Genomic DNA, 23,117 nt, shown 5'->3' with positions numbered 1-23,117 from the left:
AAAGCTGTCTTTTGTGTTCTTGAAAAAGGTATTTGCTATAAATAAGTAGTTGGCTTTTCAAAATTCTATCATACGAACTCAGCTTCATTTCTATTACCAAGCACATATTTTCTTTTTTAAAATGGTTTAATATTGTTTTTTAAAAATAAATCATTTTATTGGGGCCCATACAACTCTTATCGCAATCCATACATACATCAATTGAGTAAAGCACCCTTATGCATTCCTTGCCCTCATCATTCTCAAAATTCGCCTTCTGTTGGGGGAGGTCAGCCACTCACAGCCATCCTCCCAGATGCAGCAGCCCCACTCCCTGCTGTTGAAGACAATGGATGCCTGCAGACATCTATTTGGTTCCAGTAGGTGGGGTTTACACCCTACTGATAATGGTCCCTATGGAGATCTAGGGAATAGATCAAAGTTAAGCCGCCATCCTAAACCTAGGATCGGCCCATCTTGTCACATGTATAACCCCAATCCCTCCCCCTCCTATTGCATGTATGTCCCTAGACCAACCCCCTCTCATTACTGTATTACCTATAGGACAGCCCCTTCCAGTGAGGTATGTCCTCACCTGTATTTAGGGGGCTACCATTAAACTCTCTCTCATCCTCCACGTGGACCATCAAGTGGGGCTGAGGTGAGCATGCTACCATGAAGAGTGTCTGACTCCATTTATTTCAATACTTCACTTCTATCTCTCATGCTCTCTATAACTTTACTATGATCATTACTTATTATCGCTGTACAATTGCGCCTATCAGACCCGTAATGTGTTAGTGGCTGGCTTCCCCTGACAGCCTTCCACTTGGTTTACTAGAATCAGCTCATTTTCCTTTTTTCCCTCCCCTCCCCTCCCCACTCCTTCTCTCATGAACCCTTAATAATTTATAAATTATTTTTTTATCTTGTCTTACACTGCCCAGCGTCTCCCCTCACTCACCTTCCTGTTACCCATCCCCCAGAGATGAGGTTACATGTAGCTCCAAGAGATCGGTTCTCCCTTTCTACACTCACTTCCCTCCGGTTGTTGCCACTCCCACCGCTGGTCCTGAGCAGTTCATCAGTCCTAGATTCTCTGTGTTTCCAGATCCCTACTGCACCGCTGTGCATCCTCTAGTCTAACCAGGTTCGCAAGATAGATTTGAGACATGATAATTGTGGGGGAGGAAGTGTTCAAGAACTAAAGGTTTTGAGTTTCATTGTTGCTATACTGAACCCGGAGTGACTCATCTCCCCACTACCCCTCTGCAAGGGATGTCCAGCTGTCTACAGATGGGCATTGGGTCCCCATCACGCACTCCCCCTCATTCACGGTGATGTGATTCCCCGCCTCCCACGCCTTTGTTGTTTGAAACCTGGTCCCTTCAGTCCTTAATGATCACACATGTTGGTGTGCTGCTTCCATGTGAGCTTTGTTGCTTCTGGGCTAGATGGTTGCTTGTTTACTTTCAAGCCTTTAAGTCCCCAGACGCTATAGCTAGGCACCATCAACCTTCTTCACCACACTTTCTTATGCACACATTCGTCTTCAGCATTTATGTGGGGAAGGTGATCACACAATGATGATTTTTGCTCTTTGGTATCTACTACCTGGTCCCTTCAACACCTTGTATTTGCTTAGGTTTCTTCTCTGTGGGCTTCGTGGCTTCCGAGCTAGATGGTCGCTTGGTTGTCTTCAAGCCTTAAAGACCCCAGATGCTTTATCGTTTTGATAGCTGGGCACCATCAGTTTTCTTCACGTTTGCTTATGCACACGTCTGTCTTCAGTGATCATGTCGGTAAGGTGGGTATCATGGAATGACCATTTAGCTGAGCAAGGTGCTATTGTATTGAGGGAGTGTGCGAGGTCCAATGTCCACCTGCTACCCTACTACTGAACCTATAAATATATGCACATAGGTCTATTTCCCCCATAATCATAAATATATTTATATACGTACATGTTTGTATTCAGGCTTCGATGTATGCCCTTTGCTTCCTACTCCTTTCCTCACGCTTTCCTCCATCCCACCTTTATTCTGGTTTTAGTAATTCCTCTCAGTTACCTTGCCCTTGGTCACTCCCTATCAGTCCTCCCATTCCCTCTCTGGCACTGGTTTTGAACCACTTGTTTTCCCTTGTCCGTGTGTTGGCCAACACCTCCTCCCTTCCCCTACCTCCCACACTCTCATGTCCCTCCAGGGCCGTTGGTCCCGTTTTCTTCTGCTCACATTGTTTGTCCAGCCTGTCTTACTTAGGTGGACTTGCAGATATAGTAATATGACCAAGCACATATTTTCAACGACTTTTCCTTCTTCTTTGTTTCCATATTTTGCATTCCAATTATCATTGCATGTTGATTGCATGTTCGATCAATTTCTGGCTGAAGTCGTTGGTAGAATTCTTCATTACTAACTTGGTGCATAAAAAGTTGAACAGTAACTTAAAGATGGGATTTGAAGGTGGATTGATAGAGTCCAACCACAGGTAGCACTATACTTCATTATGGATTTAGCAAGATCCTTTATGACAATGAATGGCACACCGTTCCTCTGGATTGTGTTATTCCAGGCATAGTAAAGATTTATATGTTTTTTTCTTATTCAAATTGTCCAGTACCAGTCCATTCCAGCTCACTAATGTCTAGGATATCAATCACCATGCATTCCATTTCAATTTTGACCAATTCAAATTTGCCTAAGTTCATACTTCACATATTCCAAATTGTAATCATCAGAAGATTTATACAGCTGTTTTGCGTCATGCCCCATTGCAAATGAATATTCTGAAGACTATAATCTTACAGCTTTTGTCTGACGCATGTCACTATTGTTGACTCTTCTCCACGAAATCAGCTCCTCTTCAGTCACATTTTGAGTGCCCTCAAACCTGAGGGGCCTATCTGCCGCAGTGTCTCTGGAAATGTTCTGCTTCTTTTGTTTAGTCTTAATAGTAACTGAAAATGCTTCAAAGCTTTGTGTAAGGTTTTCAGCAGCTTCTTCCTTAGAAGTGGGATCCCAAAGCCTTCTTCATTGTCTGTTCTTAGTCTGGAAGCTCTGCTGAAACCTGTTCACTTAAGGTGACCCTGCTGGCATTTGAAATACCAGTGACATAGCTTCCAGCATGAAAGCAATGCACATGCCACCAAGGTTCAACAAATTGACAAACAAGTGGTGACCTTAGTACATAAACCCCATGCAGATCTCCACTTCTAACACACAGCAGACACACCATAAATATTTGATGAATGATGAATAACAAAACTTAGCCCTAAGCTTTAAGTAACTATCATTTCCCAAAAATATCTTCAATCTTCAAGAAAAGATGAATGAAATTATTACAATGAAACTTATAGTATTTTATACAAGTCGCTGACTCACTCACTGCCAGCCATCAAGTCAATGCTGGCGCAGATGACCCCTGGAACTGTTTGTGGTGAGGAGCCGTTAGTGGTTTTGAGCTGCCGGCTCTGAAGATTTTGGCACAACACCTGAACACTACACCTCCAGAGCTCCTTTTTAGACAAGGAAGACAATAAACCTTCATTAACAAGAAACTGTCCACTACAGAGTTGAGATACTTACCTCCATCCAGAGATTTCCAAAAGCAATTTTCATTTCAGTTTCTAATATTGAAGATAAAGCCATTCCAAGAGATTTTTCCAACTCAGCTATGATGCTTCCAAGTACAACAGAGAGTCCAGAACCTGTCGGTTCCTCTTCAGAGCTCTTTTTCACGGGCGTTGCTTTCGAAAATCAAAGAGTTACAGGATTTATTCAAGGGATTAGGATGAAATATTTTAGATGTAAAATTAGTATTTGGCCATAAACAGCAAATATTTTAATATGTAATTCATGTTAACTGCCTACAAAATAACTAGTCCTAAAAAAAATAACTAGTCCTTTCTTTTGAAAATGTTAAGGAGCATTCAGGAACCCCCATGGTGTAGTAGTTATATATTAGACTGCTAACTGCAAGAAACATGTATTTCTATAGTGCTTCACATGCAGCATAAATATATTACTTTAGCAAACCCTGTATCTCTTCTGTAAAGCATTTAAAATATTTTAATAAATTAGTACATGATATTAAAATAAATTTTATTTTTAACTAAATTTTAGTGTTTCTATTATAAAAAATTACAAGACTGGTTTAGATTCATTTACAACAGAAATTATGGACTAACAACTACAGATCAAGAAGTAGTTTCCTCCCCCAAATAATGTATTCTTGTAATCTCAACAAACATCTATAAATTATTTTTAAAGGCCCAAATCTCTGGCTTAACCATCTTGGTTTAAAAAGTAATAATATAGTATAATTGGCAAGCTAAAAGCACAGTACTTTTAGAAATTCATAAACTATTCTGTTACTCTTTCTAAATGCCATATGCATATTTTGATCAAAGATATTTCATCACTTAAGAGGGCAAATGAAGTAATATATATATGACGTGTGTGTGTGTGTGTGTGTGTGTGTGTGTGTGAATGACTGCCAAAAAGAACTATGGCAGAGTTGATTCCAACTCACAGTGATGCTGTAGGATACCAGGATAGAACAGAACTGCTCCATAAGGTTTCGAGGCAAAAACTTTTGCAGGAAGTAGACCACCTCCTCTATCTACTACAGAATGGCTGCTGGGTCCCAAGGACCATTTCCTTACTAGCCTAACACTTAGCCCACTGTGCCGCCAGGGTTGCTTGGATATGTAGGCACTTGCAAACACACAAAAGTACGTGGCACTAGAGGGAGGCTTCAGTAATTCTTCCCACACAAAGGAAGATGGGGGCTTTTCAAATGGTACCAGATTTGATGTACTGTTGCATCACATAAGAGTATTCAATAGAAAAGAAAATAAACAATGCTAGTGCCTTTGTCTTTCTAAACTATAATTTAAAAATAAATAATAGGGTATAAACATAAAAACCAAAAATTATCTCCATCTCAAATGAGCATTTCCTATAGCTACTATTATTTTAAGTTTTATTCAGCATTGTAGAAAGTAACATGGAAATATTAATTATAAAATGTAAAAATGTGTGTGAATATGAGCAAAATTCCAATCTAATTTGTAAAAGTACACATTGGAGGCAATAATGTTAATTATTTTTTTATTATCATTATACTTTTCATTTATTTTTCTCTTTACAAGTCACATATTCCAAACTTACTATTTTTAATACACAAGGTAAATTTTACTAATTCTAAATGTTACCAACATTAGTGAATAAAGACAAATATCTAATTATTCACATAAGAATACTACCTTTCAATTGCTGCTTAGAAATACAAGGCTGATGACACCCATCTGTGACCATAAATAAGCTTAATAACTCTGAATTCAATTCTTCTTTACTGAGTGACTTCACACCACTTATAATACCCTTGTTTCTTAAATTTCTATCATCCCTAAAGTTGGGAGGGTTTGGAGAAAAAAAAATTTTTATTATTAAGATAAACCAGATGGCAATACACATAACTCATCAGAAAGTATTGGTACTTTGTTTACAAATTTAGAAAACATAACAATTTATGAAATAGAGAAAATAAAGGAATTAGCATACAGTATGCTCACAGGAACAATAATAGTTAACACTGTGTGTTTTCCTGGTCTGAGGCACTGTTCTAAGCAATAATCTAGTAATTCTCACAACAAATTGCTGAGATTAAGAGGTGAATTTTTTTCCCATTTCACAGACAGGAAAGTATAAGTGATGTTAAATAACTCGTCTAAAGTTACACTTGATATGTGGGAGCTGGATAAGAATACAGAAAATAGGTTCAGAGAGCCACTCTAAGCAGGCAATCTCAAAATTCCTTCACTGAGCATAACATAATTTGTGTGAATTTAAGGTTAAAATAAAAAAGTCAGTCAGAATAGAGCACAGTGCGTAAGACTACCTTATGAGATTACAGAGAAATAGGCATTAGTAAATGGAATGATATTTAAAGAGTTGAATGAAGGGAAGTGGTATGATCATATATCTGTTTGTTAAATTATTATTTTAGAGTCTAGCAAACTCCAATGTCTTTGTGAATGGGAGAATAATTTATGAGACTAACATTCCCATAGATCACAACATGGATAAAAATTTAAAATAAGCATCAACTATAAGTGAAAATTACCTTCAAGACACACAAACTTCCCCATGAATATTGTAAATTTGTCTATTTTCCTGGGAAGGATTCCCCCAGGCCCCAAAGCTTAGAGCAAGAAAAAGGCACAGCCTGGGGGCCTGAGAGGTCAGAAGGCAATGTCCAGGCCTGGGCAGAGCGGCTAGTTGGCTGTGGAAGGACTTGAAGAAAGGAAGAAACCAAAGAGCGGGTGAGCTCCACAATCTGCATATCCACTCTGCTCGAAAAGACAAGGAAAAACAACACACTGGCAGAAGACAAAGCAATCTCTAGAAGCAGAGGCAGATGTGACACAGATAGTAAAGGTACTGACAGGAAGTATCATAAAAATTTCATTAATATGTGAAAGGCTCTAAAGGAAAATCATTCACTTAATTTCAATAGAGAGATGAAAATGCTAAGAAGCAAATGGAAGTGTTAGGAAAAAGGTGAAAACAAACAACACAGTACAATAAAAAGACCTTGAACTGGCTCCTCAGTGGGCTCCCCATAGATGAGAAAAGAATCAATGGACTAGAAGACAGGTCATCAGAAATTACCTCAACTGAAACAGAACCAGAACGCAGGTAGCAAGCAGCCAGGGAAACTCCCATAGCCCTCCCTTAGCCCAGTGCCTAACTAGGAAAGAACTAAGGAGCTAGGAACCTGAGCAGTCCAGTGTTGGCAGTTTGAGAGGTGGGTTTGGGAACCCCAGTGGAGACAGGGTCAGTGTTTCTGGCCCCTGAAAAGTGGCTGACTTAGGGTACATACACCACAGGGCCTGCCTGCCTCCGGGTTAAGGGATGCTGGAAGAGACTACAGAAGAACAGGAATATCAGAAAACAGGCTTCACTGAGGGCCATCTTGAAGGCTGGGGGTGATGGTTAGGTGCTGTCAAGTCAATTTCAATTCATAGCAACCCCAAATGACTGGGCAGAATTGGGTTTTCTAGGCTTTAATCTTTACAGGTTTCGATAATCAGATCGGTCTTTTTCCTACAGACTGGCTGCATTGACTTGAACTGCTATCTTTTCCATTGGTAACTGAATGCTCAATTATTTCATCACCGAAGATCCTGCAGGCTGGTTACTATAATAAAACTCTCTAACTCCAGAAAGACAAAAGAGAAAATGAAGGAAGAGAAAGAAAGACCGGGAATTCTCCAAAGTTAAAGGGAGGCACCCAACTATAAATCCAAGAAGCTCAAAGCACACAATGTGGTATAAAGCCCTCCTCCTCCCAAGGCTATCCCGCTACAATTAAAAAAGCAAAACACCTAAGCAGGTTCTTTTTAAATAGCAAAATACTATTTTTAAAGTAGATTGTGATCAGGTAAAGCTTTTTAAAAGAAGTATAAATAAGTGAAAATGGTAATAATCGCATATCACTAAATACAGAAATATGCTAGAGAAGGGAGAAAAGCAAAAACAAATGGAATAGAAAACAATGAGGGAACTGTCTAATGTTAAAATGTTCTATACATATAGAGGTCAGCTAGGATAATGAAGAAACAACTATACGCTGCCTATTAAAAAACCTACTTTAAATATAAAGACATCACAGGTCAAAAGTAAAAGGATGAAAAAAAATACACTCCATTTAAACACAAGCCAAAGAAAGCCTAGCTATGGCCACTGCTCCCAAGTTGCTTCTATCTCATAGTAACACTATAGTACAAAGTAGACCTGCCGGAAGATCGCACAATTATAAATCTTATAGGGCTTCCAAGACTGTAAATCTTTATGGAAGCAGACTGCCTCATCTTCTGTCCCCCTCGGCCCTTGGCCCACCCCTTAGCAAAAAAAGCAGCTGTAGGGTTTGAACCACCAACCTTTTGGTTAGCTTAACACACCAAACCACCAAGATTCCCCGTACTAGCTAAACCCAAAGCCCACTGTCATCCAGGCGATCCTAACTCAGAGCAACCTTATAGGAAGGAAGGGAACTGCCCCATAGGGTGTCCAGGGCTGTCAATAATCACAGAAGTCAACAGTCTCATCTTTCAGAGTGACACATGCATTTGAATCGCCAACCTTTCAGCTTTCTCAGCTCAACACTTTAACCTGACATACCTCCAGGGCCTCTTGGATTAGCTGCAGTAACACCAAATAAGGAGGACTACAGAACCAGGTATATCAACAAAGAGGGCAATTATATAAGGAGAATAGGTCAATTTCCCATGAAGACAATCATAAACAATCCAGAGTAGATTACAAAACAGAACTGACAGAAGAACTAGATAAATCCACAATTACAGCTCAAGATTTTAGTTCTCTTTTCTTAATAACCATAGAATAAGGAGAAAATCAGTACACATGAGACCTAAACTTTGAATCCCAATGTATACATTCTTTTGAAGTATTCATCAAGATAGACCATATTCTAGGCCACATAACAAACTTTTGAGAAATTTAAAAAACTGTAAGAGCCACCAATAAAATGATTGAAAATTTTTTGAAAGAGCAGAAATCATAGAATACATCCTCAGGCCAACAAATAATAAACCACCAATCAACAATAGGAAATTATCTGGTTAATTTACCAGCAGTGGAGTTAAACAATAAATGTATAAATCACACACACACACTGAATTGAATAAAAGTCAAAAGACAAAGTACCAAAATTCATAAGGTAGAAGAAAAGTCATGCTTAGAGAATATTTGTAATAATCTCAAATCGAAAACTTAAGCAGCTAGCTTTAAAAAGATAAAAGGCACAGAGGCTGCAAGGACACTTTCCAGGGTTAGGGAAGTGTTTTCTATATATTGAGAGGGTCATGGGACGCACAAGTGTATCCATTTCTCAACACTGTACAATTGAGATTTGAGTATTCCATGTATGTATTTTTCCCTCTAAAATACATGGATATGCATGAAAATAATCAAGTGAGAGAGGCAGAATCCTAAAAAGTGTTGTAGTTTAGTGCTTAGGGCTTTATTAGGTCTTCTATTCAATTTGGTTATTATTGAAATTCCCTGTAATAAATATTTACACAAAATTAAAAATCACCAGTCTCGCTTTTTGAGACTAAATGAAGAACAGTAAGTGTGGAAGTAGATAACATATTTTTCCTAGAGTAAAACAATGCAGCTTGACATAGGGTGGTGGCAGAAGAAGCAGAGACGACCACAAAAACATTTTGAGAAATTGAATCAGCTGGACTTGCTAATTTACAGGATACACATGATAAGGGAAGCCAGGAAATAAAAATGACCCCCAGGTTTCTAGCTTTAGCAAAGAGGTAGAAGGTGCTACTTATTACTCAGACCAAGAACAGTTTACTTTCAGGGAAAATCAAGATTTTGCCTTTGGAGATGATAGGATTCAGGTCTATAAAACATCCAAGTACAGATATAAGTGGCTAAAGATACTAACTAGTCTCCAGCTCAGAAGAGAGAGATGGATTCAAGACTAATTACCCTGAGATACCTTTAAACTTAGCACCATATTCTAGGTACTAGTTCATGCTTCTAATCACCTAATATATACCATCTAATTTAAGACACACAATAATCTAGTAAGGCAGGTATGGCTAGTCTTACTATTTTTTCCTCATGAGGAAATGAAGTCTCTTGCCCAAAGCTAGAGTTGGCAAATGGTAGAGGCAAGACTACACCCAGCAGTCTAATCTACAGCGCTCCTAGAACACAACCACAACACACACTAATCACCCTCTCTAAAAAAATCAATTTCTTGCCAAATGACAAGAAAGGATCAGATTTTGACTCCAGAATGGTGTTATTAGGATTGACTTCCCCACCTTTTCCAGCAATTCTCTAATTATTGTATGAAGGTGGAGCTTTGGCTTCACCTTATTTTAGATGTAGATCTCATTACTGTATGCTCATGCAATGTAAGAATGTCAGCACAATTGAGTATGCTCCCTAGAAGACTTAGAAGAGTGTATGAGGGGCTTCAAAAAGTTTGTGGAAAGGTTCCATTATCTTTTAATTACACTTTTAACCAATTTTTTAAAAAAGCTCTTTTTGTGAATTGGTGAAGTTCCACTGAGCAGATCAGTTTCCTATTCAACAATTCATACCCACTTTGTTTCTTCTCTTTCACTGCAATCTCTCCATGCATAACCTCTTCCTGTTTCCATTCTTTAACACTTGTGAACTTTACCCTTGGGAAAATGCTGCCCTTCGTACCTCAAATGGTTGATTATTCTAAGGGGTGCTTACCTCCTTAATGTCACTGTTTCCCTGACAAGGCTGAACATTGAGCTCTGAAGACCTGAAAGGTGACTAAAGGGCAGTGTCGAGCTCTCAGTCTCTATCTGACCAGTTATCCTAGCTTTTTTTAATGATTTTGGGATTTGTTCCACATTTTTCTACCACTCAATCCAGGACCTTCTAATATGATCCTTTTAAGAGCTGCTGGTAGTGGGCGCTGATCATAAACTAGTCCTCCTGGGTCTCCAAGTCACGTAGACTGATGCTCTTATGGACCATTAGTCCATCAGACCTACTGCGTCCATGTCCTCCAGTTGGTATCACTCTTTCCTCCAGATGGGAAGTGATCAATTGTTATACCTTAGATGACCGCTCATGAACTTTTAAGAACCCAGTCACTACCCACCCAACAGGATATAACACTTTGTAGAATAAGTTATGCCAATTGATTTTGATGTTCCTTGAGATCATGGTCCTGAGCCCCCAAGCCCTGTTCCATGAATGTTTTGAAGCCCCCTCATGTGTGTGTTGATATGTTGGATACAATATGATTTTTGAAATTACTTTGGAGTAAATTGATACAGCTAAAAGATAAACCAAAAGAATGAAATGACTGAAACTCACGTGCAGAGAATAACTTGAGAACAAGGGAACAATTCCTGATATTGAAGACAGCATTTTAATACCCGATCATCATTGTTCTCATCACTCAATCCATCTGTAAGATTAACAAAATAGATATTAATAGGCAAGTAGAATCTTCAGTTATCCCAAGTAGAATTTTGAATGTATTTACAAATCAAAAAGGCCTAAAAGGAAAGAAAAAAACTGTTTAAATAAAACGAGAAAAATTTGACAAAGCAACGCAATGTGTTTCAAACTCTAAATTTGTGGATTTAATCATATACTAAACCTTACTTCTGAAACGAAGCAGTCCTAAAATGAAATCGTTCTGAACTCTTTAAAACGAAAAAATGTAGTCAGTAGATGAGAAACTAGAACCTAAAAGTTGCAAGTTCAAGGTTTTTATTTTACTACAAAGAATTTATTTTTATTTATTTCTTTTATTTTAATGCAAGTTCAGGTTTAAATACATACAATTAGGCTGTACCTAAAACTACCTCTATATACTATCATTAATATAACCTGGTTCTTATGTCTGCTGTCCCTTTATCTCTAAATCAATAAAAATTAAAAAGACAGAGAAACAGTAAAATGACATCTTGAAAGAGAAAAAAAATGATTTACGGAACTTTCCAAGCCTTGATTCCCTTAGGAGCCCCCATAGTGCACTGTTTATGCGATGGGCTGCTAAACCACACGATCCACAGTGTGAAACCGCCAGCTGTCCTACAGGACAAAGGTGAAGCTTTCTACTCCAGCAGAAAGAACTGTAGTCTCAGAAGCCCACTGGCACAGTTCTACCCTGCCCTACAGGGTCGCCATGAGTCAGAATCAACCTGCTGGCAGTGAGTCTGATCCTTATTTTTAGTACATGCTAGTAAAAGTTCAATTTTTGTGAAAATAATGTCTTTCTTGTAGATCCTGTTACCTTCCTGAGAACCACTTAAGGCATTTGGACCTGCAGAACTTTATGGATTACTAGGCAATGAGCCTGGATCTCAACTTTGTTTCCAGTTTACTCTATTTTCCATCTCAGATTTTAGCCTATATTACATAGCTCACTTCCCTTACCATTCAATTTGGAAAACTCAGCCACTCAACCAACATATTCAAAAAGAAGCCAATGTGTGCCATGTCCATGGGCTAATCAAGCAGCAAGCAGCAAAGACAAATTCTTCAGGAGTCTCTAGTCACTCAAACTCACCGCCATCAAGTCAAATCTGACTCATAAGAAGGTTATGAAGTAGAAACGCCGCCTGTGGGTTTCCAGAGACTATACATCTTTATGGGAGCAGAAAACCTCCTCTTTCTCCTACAGGGAGGCTGTTGAGTTTGACCTGCTGACCATGTAGTTAGCAGCCCAACACATAACCTATTATGCCACCAGGGCTCCTAAGAGTCTTTAATCAACAACAACTCACTGCCAAAGTCAATTTTGACTCATATAACAACCCTAAGGACAGGGTAGAAATGTGGTGGGTTTCTGAGACTATATAACCCAGAAAGGAAGTAGAAAGACTCACCTTTCTGCCACAGAAAGTCTGGTGGTTTCCAACTGTTAACTTCATTGTTATCAGCCCAATACATAACCCATTACACTACCGGAACTCCTTAGAAGCTCTTATGGGGAAGTCTAAATAGAATTCAAGTAATGAGCCTAAGAGACTTGTACCCAAGAACCTTAATCAGAAGACTTAAATATGAAGGGGTACCCCAAAGAATCGGGTTTTTAAAATCAAAGCTATGTATTCTAAGGTGTTTTTTTAAACAAAACAACCTTATCACTTTCAAAATAATCTCCATTATACTTACCATATATACGCGTGTATAAGCCGAGTTTTTCAGCACATTTTCAATGCAGTTTTGGGGGTAAAATTAGTTGCTTGTCTGAGACTTAGGTCAGCTTATGCTCTAGTATATAAGGTAATACATTTGTCAAATCTGTGATTCCATTCTTGGACACTGTTTTCAAACTCATCTGTCTGAATAGCTGATAGGACTTCCCTCGTTTTTTTTTCTTCACCTCTTCTACTTCATCCTATCACTGTGCTTTCATGTCCCACTTCACTCATGGAAACAAAAATAAGTTGCACAGAGCCAAGTCAGGTGAGTAAGGTGTATAAGGCAAGAGAGGCATGCTGTTTTTTTACCAAAAACTGGCACACTCAGACAGCTACATGAGCAGGTTCATTATTAAGGTGGTAAAACCAGTCCCTTGTCTGGCACAAATCAGGCCTTTGTCCTCACACTGTTAAAATGCTATCTTTTCAGAACCTCCAAACCAGTGGTTCTCAACTTCCTAATGACGTGACCCTTTAATACAGTTCATCATGTTGTGGTGACTCCCAACCATGAAATTACTCATTGCTACTTCATAACCGTAATTTTGCTACTGTAATGAATCATAATGTAAATCCATGATATGCAGGATGTACATAATTAAACATACTTAAAGCATAGTGATTAATCACAAAACTATGTAATTATATATTGTAAAATATTTATGTGTTTTCCGATGGTCTTAGGCAACCCCTGTAAAAGCGTCATTTGACCCCCAAAGGGGTCCAACCCACAGTGGAGAACCACTGCTCTAAACAGTAAGCTTGATTAATAGTCTGCTCTGGTGGAATGAATTCCATATGCATATCCCGCCTCACATAAAAAAACAAACGAGCCCCATCTTGATCTTTGATTTCACTTGATGAGCTTTTGAGGGGCAAGGTAACGATGACGTCTTCTACTGGATTGAATGATGTTCCTTTCTGGGTTGCAAAAGTAGCACCATGTCTCATCACCAGTAATGACCTTGGGAAAAAAGGCTGGGAAAAAAAGCTTCACAGCTGTTCTTTCAGAGCCCAATGCTTCCGCTCAATGCTTTTTTTCCTAGTCAATTAGAACCCAAGGCACAAATTTCACGACCCTTCTCATTCTATTAGTTCAGATAGACTAGAGAAACAAATCGAGGGAGACTTATGTGTACAAAAGCTTTATATAAAAGAGTAATTGTGGGGAGAGCGGGGAGGGAGGGGGAAAAAAAAGAGGACCCGATGTGGAGGGCTTAAGTGGAGAGCATGCTTTGAGAGTGATTAGGGCAAAGAATGTATGGATGTGCTTTATACAATTGATGTATGTATATGTGTGGATTGTGATGAGTTGTATGAGCCCCTAATAAAATGTAATAAAATAAAAAAAAAGAAAATGACTAGGGCAAAGAATGTACAGATGTGCTTTATACAAATGATGTATGTAAATGTATGGATTGTGATAAGAGTTGTATGAGCCCCTAATAAAATGTTTAAAATAAATAAATAAAAGAGTAATTATATATTAAGAAAATATTGCAGCCCATTCCAGATCAAGTCCTTAAGTCCAATATTAGCCCATATGTCCAATACACATCTGTACATTCCTCTTTAGCCTCATGCAATATAAGCAATGATGCCGAGTGCGGGAAGATCACAGGCCAGTGAGTGGAAAGTCTTGCGGATCCAGTGGCGATAGAAGCATCTTAGCACCGGCATGGGTCTCCATGTGGCCCCTCCAGCTCCCAGGGCTCTGGCTGCCAACAGCGTAGCTCCATGTGTCTTCCCAGCAGGAATGTCTCACGAGGAGATGAAGCAGAGACAGACTGTGTGTCCCACCTCCAGGGAGAAAGGCAAGTTTCCAGAATCCTCAGAAGGCTATGCCCACACAGAGGCCTGATTGGCTATGACCTGATTGACAGGCTAGACTCCACCACTTCACAAGCTGACAGCAAAGATTATGTAACTGCCACACATTCCCACACCTTTGGTTAAAATTCACTGAATCTATGTGCAAGATAGTCCAGATAACCTCCCCATTTCTTCAGTTGTCCGTTGCTGGTCTACGAGCACAAGTGTATGAATTTTGAGAACTTTTTCATCTGTTCAGGAAACTGACGGACATCCAGAAAAAGGTCTGTCATCAATTGTCATTTCACCTTTTTTGAAACAAGAAATCCACTCGTACACTTGAGTTTTTCCCATAGCACTGTCCTTGTATGCTGTGTTCAACATCCAAACAGTTTCTGTGTCATTTCCTCCCCCAGAGCAGGAAACAAAAATTTCATAGCCACAAGCTGTTCTCATTAAGTTCGCCATCAAAAAAACCCAAAAACAAAACGAGGTCTGAGTGAAAAATTTTTTATGAAAATATTCACTGTGACCAGTGAGAACCTTTCCAGGTGACGCCACTGGGAACACTAACTCAAAGAGAATTGTTCTATGCTCATCGAGCGAGGAAAATGCTTATTACAAAAGCTCCGTTTGGGTAGAGTACCCCTCATAGTATTGGTTTTCCTTCTTTCAGCTAAAAGAGTAAATACCACTATAACAAAATAGCTACTGAAAACGTTAGTTAAATTTAAACCATTCAATTCAGCATACAAGAGGTATAAAGGTCTGATGACCAGATCAAGATCATCAGTATTAGCACTTTTCCTAAGATGTACTGAAAACATGCTTATGAGTTATTTAGTTATTCAAGAAATAATTTGGAGACATCAGCACAAATACTCCTCAGACGTAAGCAAATACCTTCCAACACTAGTCACATAGATGTGAAGGCTTATGACCATCGGTCGTCTCATGGAACAACTTAACTGGCATATCGTAGTTCCAAAAACCATGCTCTGAATCCCGCTGAAGTGAGTTGCCAAGAGCAAAACAGAAAGAAGACTATTCAAAGTTCAAAGAAGACCAGTCTACACCAGTCATACCCTCATCTACTCTGAAACCAGAAGCACTAGCTGGTGCTATTTTAACTACTGTTCACTCTAACCAGGGGCACAATAGTTGCTGGTCCCGAAAACAGTGTGCGGGGGAGGGATATGGTGTAAATCTCAAATTCAGATTTAAAAGTAGCAGCAATAAAAACAGTAACGTCAGACAAACTGGAAGGAGACTAGAAGACTAAGACCCCAAGACACTCTTTAGAGCCATGAACCAAGGCTAATCCTGAGACTACCTTTCAGCAATTTAGCAACAAGACACACAAATGGAAGGGCATTGCCTAGAAGGCCTCCAGCCAATCTCATGGTCATTTAGTCAATTTCAATGAAGAGCAAGCCTATATCGTGTTTCTAGAGTTGCAAATCTTTCTAGAAGCAGAAAGCCTCATCTTTCTCCTGCTAAGGGTCTGGTGAGTTTGAACCACTAAATTTGCAGTGATCAGTCCTTTGCAGTGATCAGTCCAACACTTACCTTCATCCATACTATCAATACCTAAATAAAAATATCAGGATGAGGACAAAGTCAGTAATTACCTTGGAAATATAGCAGATTCGGTTCCAGACCACCAAAATAAAGCAAATGTCACAAAATAAAGCAGCTTGCATGAATTTTTTGGTTTCCAAGTACATATAAAAGTTATGTTTAAATCCTTACTACTTTCCCAAACAAAAAAGAAACTAATGTTTACACTAAACTCTTATTTAAGAATGTAATATAGCCAATAAAATGTTTGAAATACTGTGACAATTATCTATATGGCAGAGACATGAAGTGAGCACATGCTATTTAAAACAAACAAACAAACATGGGGCCGGCCCCAGTACCAACTATATGGGCAGCCCCCCACCCCCACCCCCTTGGAAGAATGCACTTCAGAGGACAGCATGGGGGCTACAGTTTGGGGAGAGGGGCACATCACATTAGAGCACATGGGAGAAACACAAAGGGATGGAGAGGGAGGGGAGGACATCCTGGCCCACCAAGCCCCAAGGACGATACTACAGCTCAGAGCAGACAACACACAAAGAGGACCTTAGGGCCAGCCCCACCACAAGACACGACATTCCCTCACTAAACCATAGTTCTGCGGAGGACAATACTGGAGACACAGTGCGGAAACTGTGCACAATCTGACTCCATTACTCTGTGGCGAAACACTAAGGGCATGCAACAGAGCAGCTACGGCAGAAAAGAGATGAAATCCCTGGGAAATACCAAAATTAGACACTGTAAACAGAATGTGGCATCCTAGCAGACTCAACCAGAAAACACTCATAAAGGCAGACCTTTAACTATTTATAGGGCTTTCCATTTTTGTCAGTGGGATCTTTTTGTTATGTTTTGTTTTTGCTTTCTGCTGTTTTGTTTGTCTTAACTTCCTTTGTTATTTTTAGCTTTGCCGGGTTTTTGCATTTATTAATGTATCTTCATGCCTATCTAAATATAGGAGGGATAAATAATTTGGAGATGAAAAGAATGGGACCAATGGTTACAAGGGGATACAGGAGAAGAAAAGGTGGGAGAAAGGCAGGGGTGGGAGAACCAACCCAAGGACAAGGGAACAACAAGTAAATTAAAATCAATGGAGAGAAGGGTGTAGGATGCCTAGTGGGGCTTAATAAAGGGGAATGTGGCAGCGAGGAATTACTAAACCCGAATGAAGGCCAAACATGATGGTGGGACAAGAGTAAAGTAAAAATAAATAGAAGAAAGAACCAGAAGGCAAAGGACATTTATAGAGATCTAAATACAGGCAAGTACATATGTAAATGTATATATAACAAAAGGGAAACAGAACTATGTACTCATATCTATATGTTAAGAATTAAGCCTGCAGATGGACATTGGGCCTCCACTCAAGAACACTTTGTTCTAACAATCCGGCATTCTGTGATGCTCACCTACCTGACACAATCACAGAAGAAAAAATGGGTGCATAAGTAAATGTGGTGAAGAAAGCTGATGGTGCCCGGCTATCGAAAGATAAACAAGAGGTCATCTAGCTCAGAAGCAATAACGTCCACATGGAAGAAGCTCACCAGCCTCTCTGATCATGAGGTGTTGGTGGGAACAGGTACCAGGCATCTAAGACCCAGAACAAAATCATACCCAAGGTGAAAGGGTGAGGGGCAGGGACATGGAGTAGAGACCTAATGCCCATCTGTAGACAACTGGACATCCCCCTACAGAGGGGTTACAGGGAAGAAATGAGCCAGTCAGGGTGCAGTATAGCACCGATGAAATACACAATGTTCCTCCTTCCCCCCCTATCATGACCTCAATTCTACCTTACAAATCGCATTAGACCAGAACATGCACACTGCTACAGATAACAGCCTGCAACACAAGGCATCCAGGCTAGATAAACCCCCCAGGGCCAACAGTGAGAGTAGAAATACTAGGAGCAATTGGGGAGGGTGGGGGGAGAAAGGGAGGAATTGACAATGATCAACTCAGGGGCACGAACAACAGAAAAGTGGGTGAGGTGCCACGGAGGACGGCAAGGGGAAGGAGGGGGAAGAAAGGGGAAGGTGATATCAGGGGCTCAAGTGGGAAGAGAATCCTTTGAAAATGATGATGGCAGCACATGTGCAAATGTGCTTGACATAATGGATGAATGTAGGGAATGTAAAAGATTTAAGAACCCCCAATAAAAGTATTTAATTAAATTTAAAAAAACAAACACAGGGCAGCCACAAAAATCTGGGAAGCACAGTAAGATAAGGGATATCTGGATATCCGGAACAGAAATATAATTTAAAAGGACGTTGATACATTGTGGTAAATATAACTAATATAATTGAACAATTTGCTTGGAAATTATCAAATAAGAAAAGTAATTGTTCTTCGGGGGCTGTTGTGGTTGGGCTTTTTTGTTTTGGTGTGTGTGTGTGTGTGTGTGTGTGTGTGTGTGTGTTTTCCAGGTTATGAAATCCAGGTTAGGTAAATCTATAGAGATAGCACCTGGATTAATGGCTTACAGGGCTCTGGGAGCAGACGTTGGAGGGAAATGTGGAGCTAATCACAATGAGTGCAAGAAGAAAGAAAAAATTCTAGAACTGACTGTGGAATGATTGTACAACTCTTTATTAATATGGCTGACTACTGAAATATATGATATGTGAATTATATATCAAGTAAAACTGTGTTAAAAATAGACCTAGATCATTCACAGGCCTCATTATTCAGCAAAGGCATTTAAAAACATGAATTCAAAGTACTGTACTATAAACAACTATATATAATGACATAAGCACGCTCTACAAATTAGAAATATAGACTCCAAACACTGTAGAAAAGCAAGGAAATCAAAATCCCCAAACCAAACCTAATACATTATCTCCAATCCATGTTTATGCCCTGCTAGTTTATAGATTCCAATGCTCACAAATTTATAGTTTTACAATGTTATCAATTAATCCATCACACTCAAATAGGTCTAATTTATCAGAATGCACTCTGAGAGAAAAATACTTACAAAACTTTTGAGATGCAAGTTGTATTGATTGACCCCATAGCTTTCTGTCTGGACTTTTGAGGCTGTCATTGATGAAATGAACTGCAGGGACAGCTTTATGCTGGGCATGTTTCAGTAGCTTGCCTGCTTTCATGCGATCCAGTTCTTGCACAACCACCCAGGGAATTACCAACACCAATCTGTCAAAGCCTGAAAATAGAAAAGCTCTCTCAGAAGTCAACCACCATTTCTTGAGCTACTAAATCAGTTAAGAAAGTTGAAAGCTTTAAAGAACATAACCCTTATCGTTAAAAAAAAAACAAAAAACCACACTACAGAATTCTTTTTTTTTTTTTTTCAGGGTCAGGCCAACGAGGCTTGCTTTTATTGAGTGACTGTCAATAGAACTCCCAAGGCCACTATACAGAGAAGAGAGGGGGGAGTTTATTTCTTGGTCTCTTCCCCCTTGGACAGAGTCTTGATGAGCTCTTCTTTCTTGGCCTGGAGTCGCTCCTCTGGGTGCTTGTGTACTTCCCTGGTCTTAGACCTGCAAGCTTCAGCCTGGTCAGCCAGGAGCTTCTTGAGAGCCTGTCCGCCTTCAGCTTGTGGATGTGCTCCATGAGAATCTGCTGGTTCTTAAACACGTTCCCCTTCCCCTTCAGGCACAAGCTGCGATACCTACGGCAGTCAATCTTCTTTGACTCCCAGTGTGTCTCCTGAGCAGCCGGCGCAGAATCCCCATCCTCATCCCTGTGACCTTCTCAGGCACACGAGCATTGGCATTACCCTTTCGCTTACCTGTGCCCATATGCCTGCCCTGGTGGCACCGGCCCGAGAACGGACGGTCACTTTCATCAGTTTGATCAGATAAGGCCATCTCTGACCAGTTTCCGGATGTGTTGATGGGAGCTGGCATCGGCATGTCACTGGTGTTGTCGGGGTCCGACCAGACTTTCTTCTTGTCACAGCGAAGGGCGCTGGAGGCGAGCTCTTCTGAAGCAGAGCCTACTTTACAGGAGGGAGCGACTGGACGGCCCCTTCGGCAGTGGAAAACCTGATGGCCACGCGCTGCCAGTTTGGGGAACCGCGACCTCATCCCTGGCCCAGTCCACGTGGGGCTGCCCTGCTCCCGGCCCTGAGTTCCAGGGTGCTCCCTGCATCCTTGCTAGGCCGAGGCCTAGTGTGCTCCAACTGGCCGCTTCAGGACTGCGGCCATCTCATCCCATTTCTTGGGTCACGGCACCAAGTCCCACAGTGTTGCCCGCCCAGTTCTACAGAATGCACTTAAGTGAGACACTACAGAAAAAGTGTGAAAATTAAAAATAGGACATAAGTACCAAGCGATTGTTATCAAAATAAATATTACTGGAAGTCAGAGGAGAGTAGGTTAAGACTGCTAGGTTAAACTGTGGAGACGCTTACTTAATCGGACGTTGTTTAACCGATATTTGCTTGATAGCATATCCAAATGTGAATACTACAGTACTGTTAATATAAAATATCAGCTCAAGTGGGAAAAAAAAACAATATATTTTATAAATACCTGGTATTTCTGTTGTCTTCAACATCCTAACAAATTTGAGATGATTCATCAGAATATTTGTGTCAATAACAATTAGAAGGCTTTTGTTTGAAGCAGTATTTTCTAGAGAAAAAGGACAAATTATGAATTTAATATTTGGTCATTCCAAGATACAGAGAGACCTGTGAGAGCTGGAACCTAAGGGAATGCCTTGTTATTGCAGGTTTCACAGTCGCCGATCTTTGACACGGTGAGATCCTATCAGTTTGCTTCTTTGAAAGAAAGATATCTGAGTTTTCCTTTCCTGACAGATTTCTACCAGACACAGGTTAAAGTTTTCACAGGTGTTTGCACTTGATGACAGATATAAAGTAACTAAAAATTTACTATGGAACTTTAAATAATATGTTATAGATTAGCTCTTTATTCAATGAAAATTATTCTTACACCAGTTCTTGTGAAAGGACTGAAGTCTTTAATTACCCACTAATAGAATACTAGGAATTAATGGCTTATGGGTAGATTTGAAATCATAAACTACTTGCCCAGCACTGTATTTCTAAGCCTGGTCTTGAATTACCAGTATCTGTACACTCAAGAACTGTAAGCTAATCTTAAAATAGCCTGAGTAAAATATAATTAAAAACATAAATGTAGATAAAGCAAAGGAAACAAAATGCTGACAACATATTTACTCCTTAGGGCTTTGTGAGGATCAGATAAGCTAATGCAAATGGAAAAATAGTATAATGAATTTTAGATAAGCTCTATAATCATCTTTTCCCAAGAGGATGAAAATTTGACTATACAAAAAAAAAAAGAAATCCATAAAGATAACAATTGCCTCACACAGTTGAAATTGTTGAAAGTTAGGATGGCAAGAAGAACAGATACAATGCTTAATTTCAACTACTGCTCCTTGGTAAGACAAGAAAAGTCATATCCAAGGGCCTTCTATGTTGAAATATATAACACAAATGATGGCAAGTCAAAATACTGTACCTGGTTCTTAGCTAAAGGAACAGGTTTTATTATTTTTCATCTAAATAAGAAATATTAAAAATTAACTCAAAGGAGATGATAAATATTAGCATTTAAGGTATACCAGCAGAAGAATGTACATCGTCTTCTACCAAGTCAATTTCCATGCTCATTAACTCTCCAGAGGGCGGGATCACAGGTAAATCCACACTTTTTCCCACACGCGCAGCATGAAGCTCTTCTACTATCTGCATCTAAATCATAAAAGATTCAGAGTAAAAATACTGTCGTTATTTACTGGAAATTAAAAAAGAAATCACTTAAGATGAGCTGAGTTTGTAGAGAGAAAATCTTTTACAGCAATGTATAATCAGGATGGTAAAAGAAAATTGATTTATAAACATGTACATACATGATTTTGAAAACAGTTCTCTTATTACTTCTGTGGCCTTAGGCCAACTATTTAACTAATTGTGGTCTCTGTTCATCTGTAAAATAAAAATATTAATATCTAGATCCTTTTTATACTTTGAGATGATTAATGAATAGGTTATGCGAATGACCACAAATTGAGCCTCATCCCTGCAGACCTTCAAAATAGATTCACTCTCATTCCCTTTCTCACTTCAAAAGGCTTTAGTATTCAAAGTTTCAGAAATATGAGTCATTTCTAAATATATTTTCTTGACACCAAGGTTTAGAAAATTTAAAAAATTGAGAACTAAATCTTCATATCCTTTTAACTTCAGAGTGATTCTCTGATTTATATAGATGTGGGAAAGGGGCACTGACCCATAAGACAGAAAGTGACAACTTCCTGTCACAAAGAAAGAATTACTATCATTTTAAAACTTCCTTTTATATAAAGGTAAGTAGTATTCTACGAATCTAATATACTTCCAGATAAGAGAGCACACTGGAAAACGAAACAGCATGCTTTTACAAGAGCACATAGTTTATCTTATCGCTGACTGCAGAAGTTAGGTTACAAGTGTGTTATTATGCTGTTTTAGCAATTCTAGGAATCTGCACACAAACTCATGATAAGTTTACATCACATTTTAGATAACTTGTTGGCCCACAGGCTCCCTGCTCTCCATTTAAAACAAGTTTTTAACCAAGTAAAATTGAGATGGATGTGGAGACTTTAATAACAAGTTCATCCAAACAAATAAAACAGATGAATTTATTATAAACAAGAGTGGAAAAGATGGCCAAATAAACTAGATGGCGCTTAAAAAACTTATATGTTCATTTTTTAAAAACCTGTTATTTTCATATCAAAAATTTTAAGTATTTTTATATTACAAATAGAAAGTTTCATTAAAGCTATCAGTAACCTCTTGATCTGTATCTTGAATACTTTCTGGAGAGGCCGAAGAACATGGTGCATCAACACTCTGAAATGAAAAATAATTTATTAAGAATGAAGCAAGATTTTTAAACTCAGCACTAATAACATTTGGGGTCAAGTAATTCTCTGCCGTGTAGGCTATCATGTGCATTTAGAT

The 23,117-nt window shown here is 39.2% G+C and overlaps 1 protein-coding gene across 1 annotated transcript in view; it reads right to left on the bottom strand.

Moving 5' to 3' along the window:
- The window catches only part of SWT1 (SWT1 RNA endoribonuclease homolog), a 112,852-nt gene that overhangs the window by 57,665 nt on the left and 32,070 nt on the right, over positions 1 to 23,117 (bottom strand). Inside the window, exons 7-13 of the mRNA XM_075528386.1 lie at positions 22,947 to 23,006; positions 21,731 to 21,860; positions 20,647 to 20,748; positions 19,125 to 19,313; positions 10,896 to 10,989; positions 5,249 to 5,391; positions 3,567 to 3,727 (exon numbers count right to left, since the gene is read on the bottom strand). Of these exons, the coding sequence (XP_075384501.1) occupies positions 3,567 to 3,727; positions 5,249 to 5,391; positions 10,896 to 10,989; positions 19,125 to 19,313; positions 20,647 to 20,748; positions 21,731 to 21,860; positions 22,947 to 23,006 (879 nt within the window). The remainder of the gene's footprint in view (positions 1 to 3,566; positions 3,728 to 5,248; positions 5,392 to 10,895; positions 10,990 to 19,124; positions 19,314 to 20,646; positions 20,749 to 21,730; positions 21,861 to 22,946; positions 23,007 to 23,117) is intronic.

This window comes from Tenrec ecaudatus, chromosome 1 (genome assembly GCF_050624435.1).
Source record: "Tenrec ecaudatus isolate mTenEca1 chromosome 1, mTenEca1.hap1, whole genome shotgun sequence".
Classification (NCBI taxonomy): domain Eukaryota; kingdom Metazoa; phylum Chordata; class Mammalia; order Afrosoricida; family Tenrecidae; genus Tenrec; species Tenrec ecaudatus.
The sequence above is the reverse complement of the archived record's forward strand: the minus strand, read 5'-3'. Positions and strand labels throughout refer to the sequence as shown.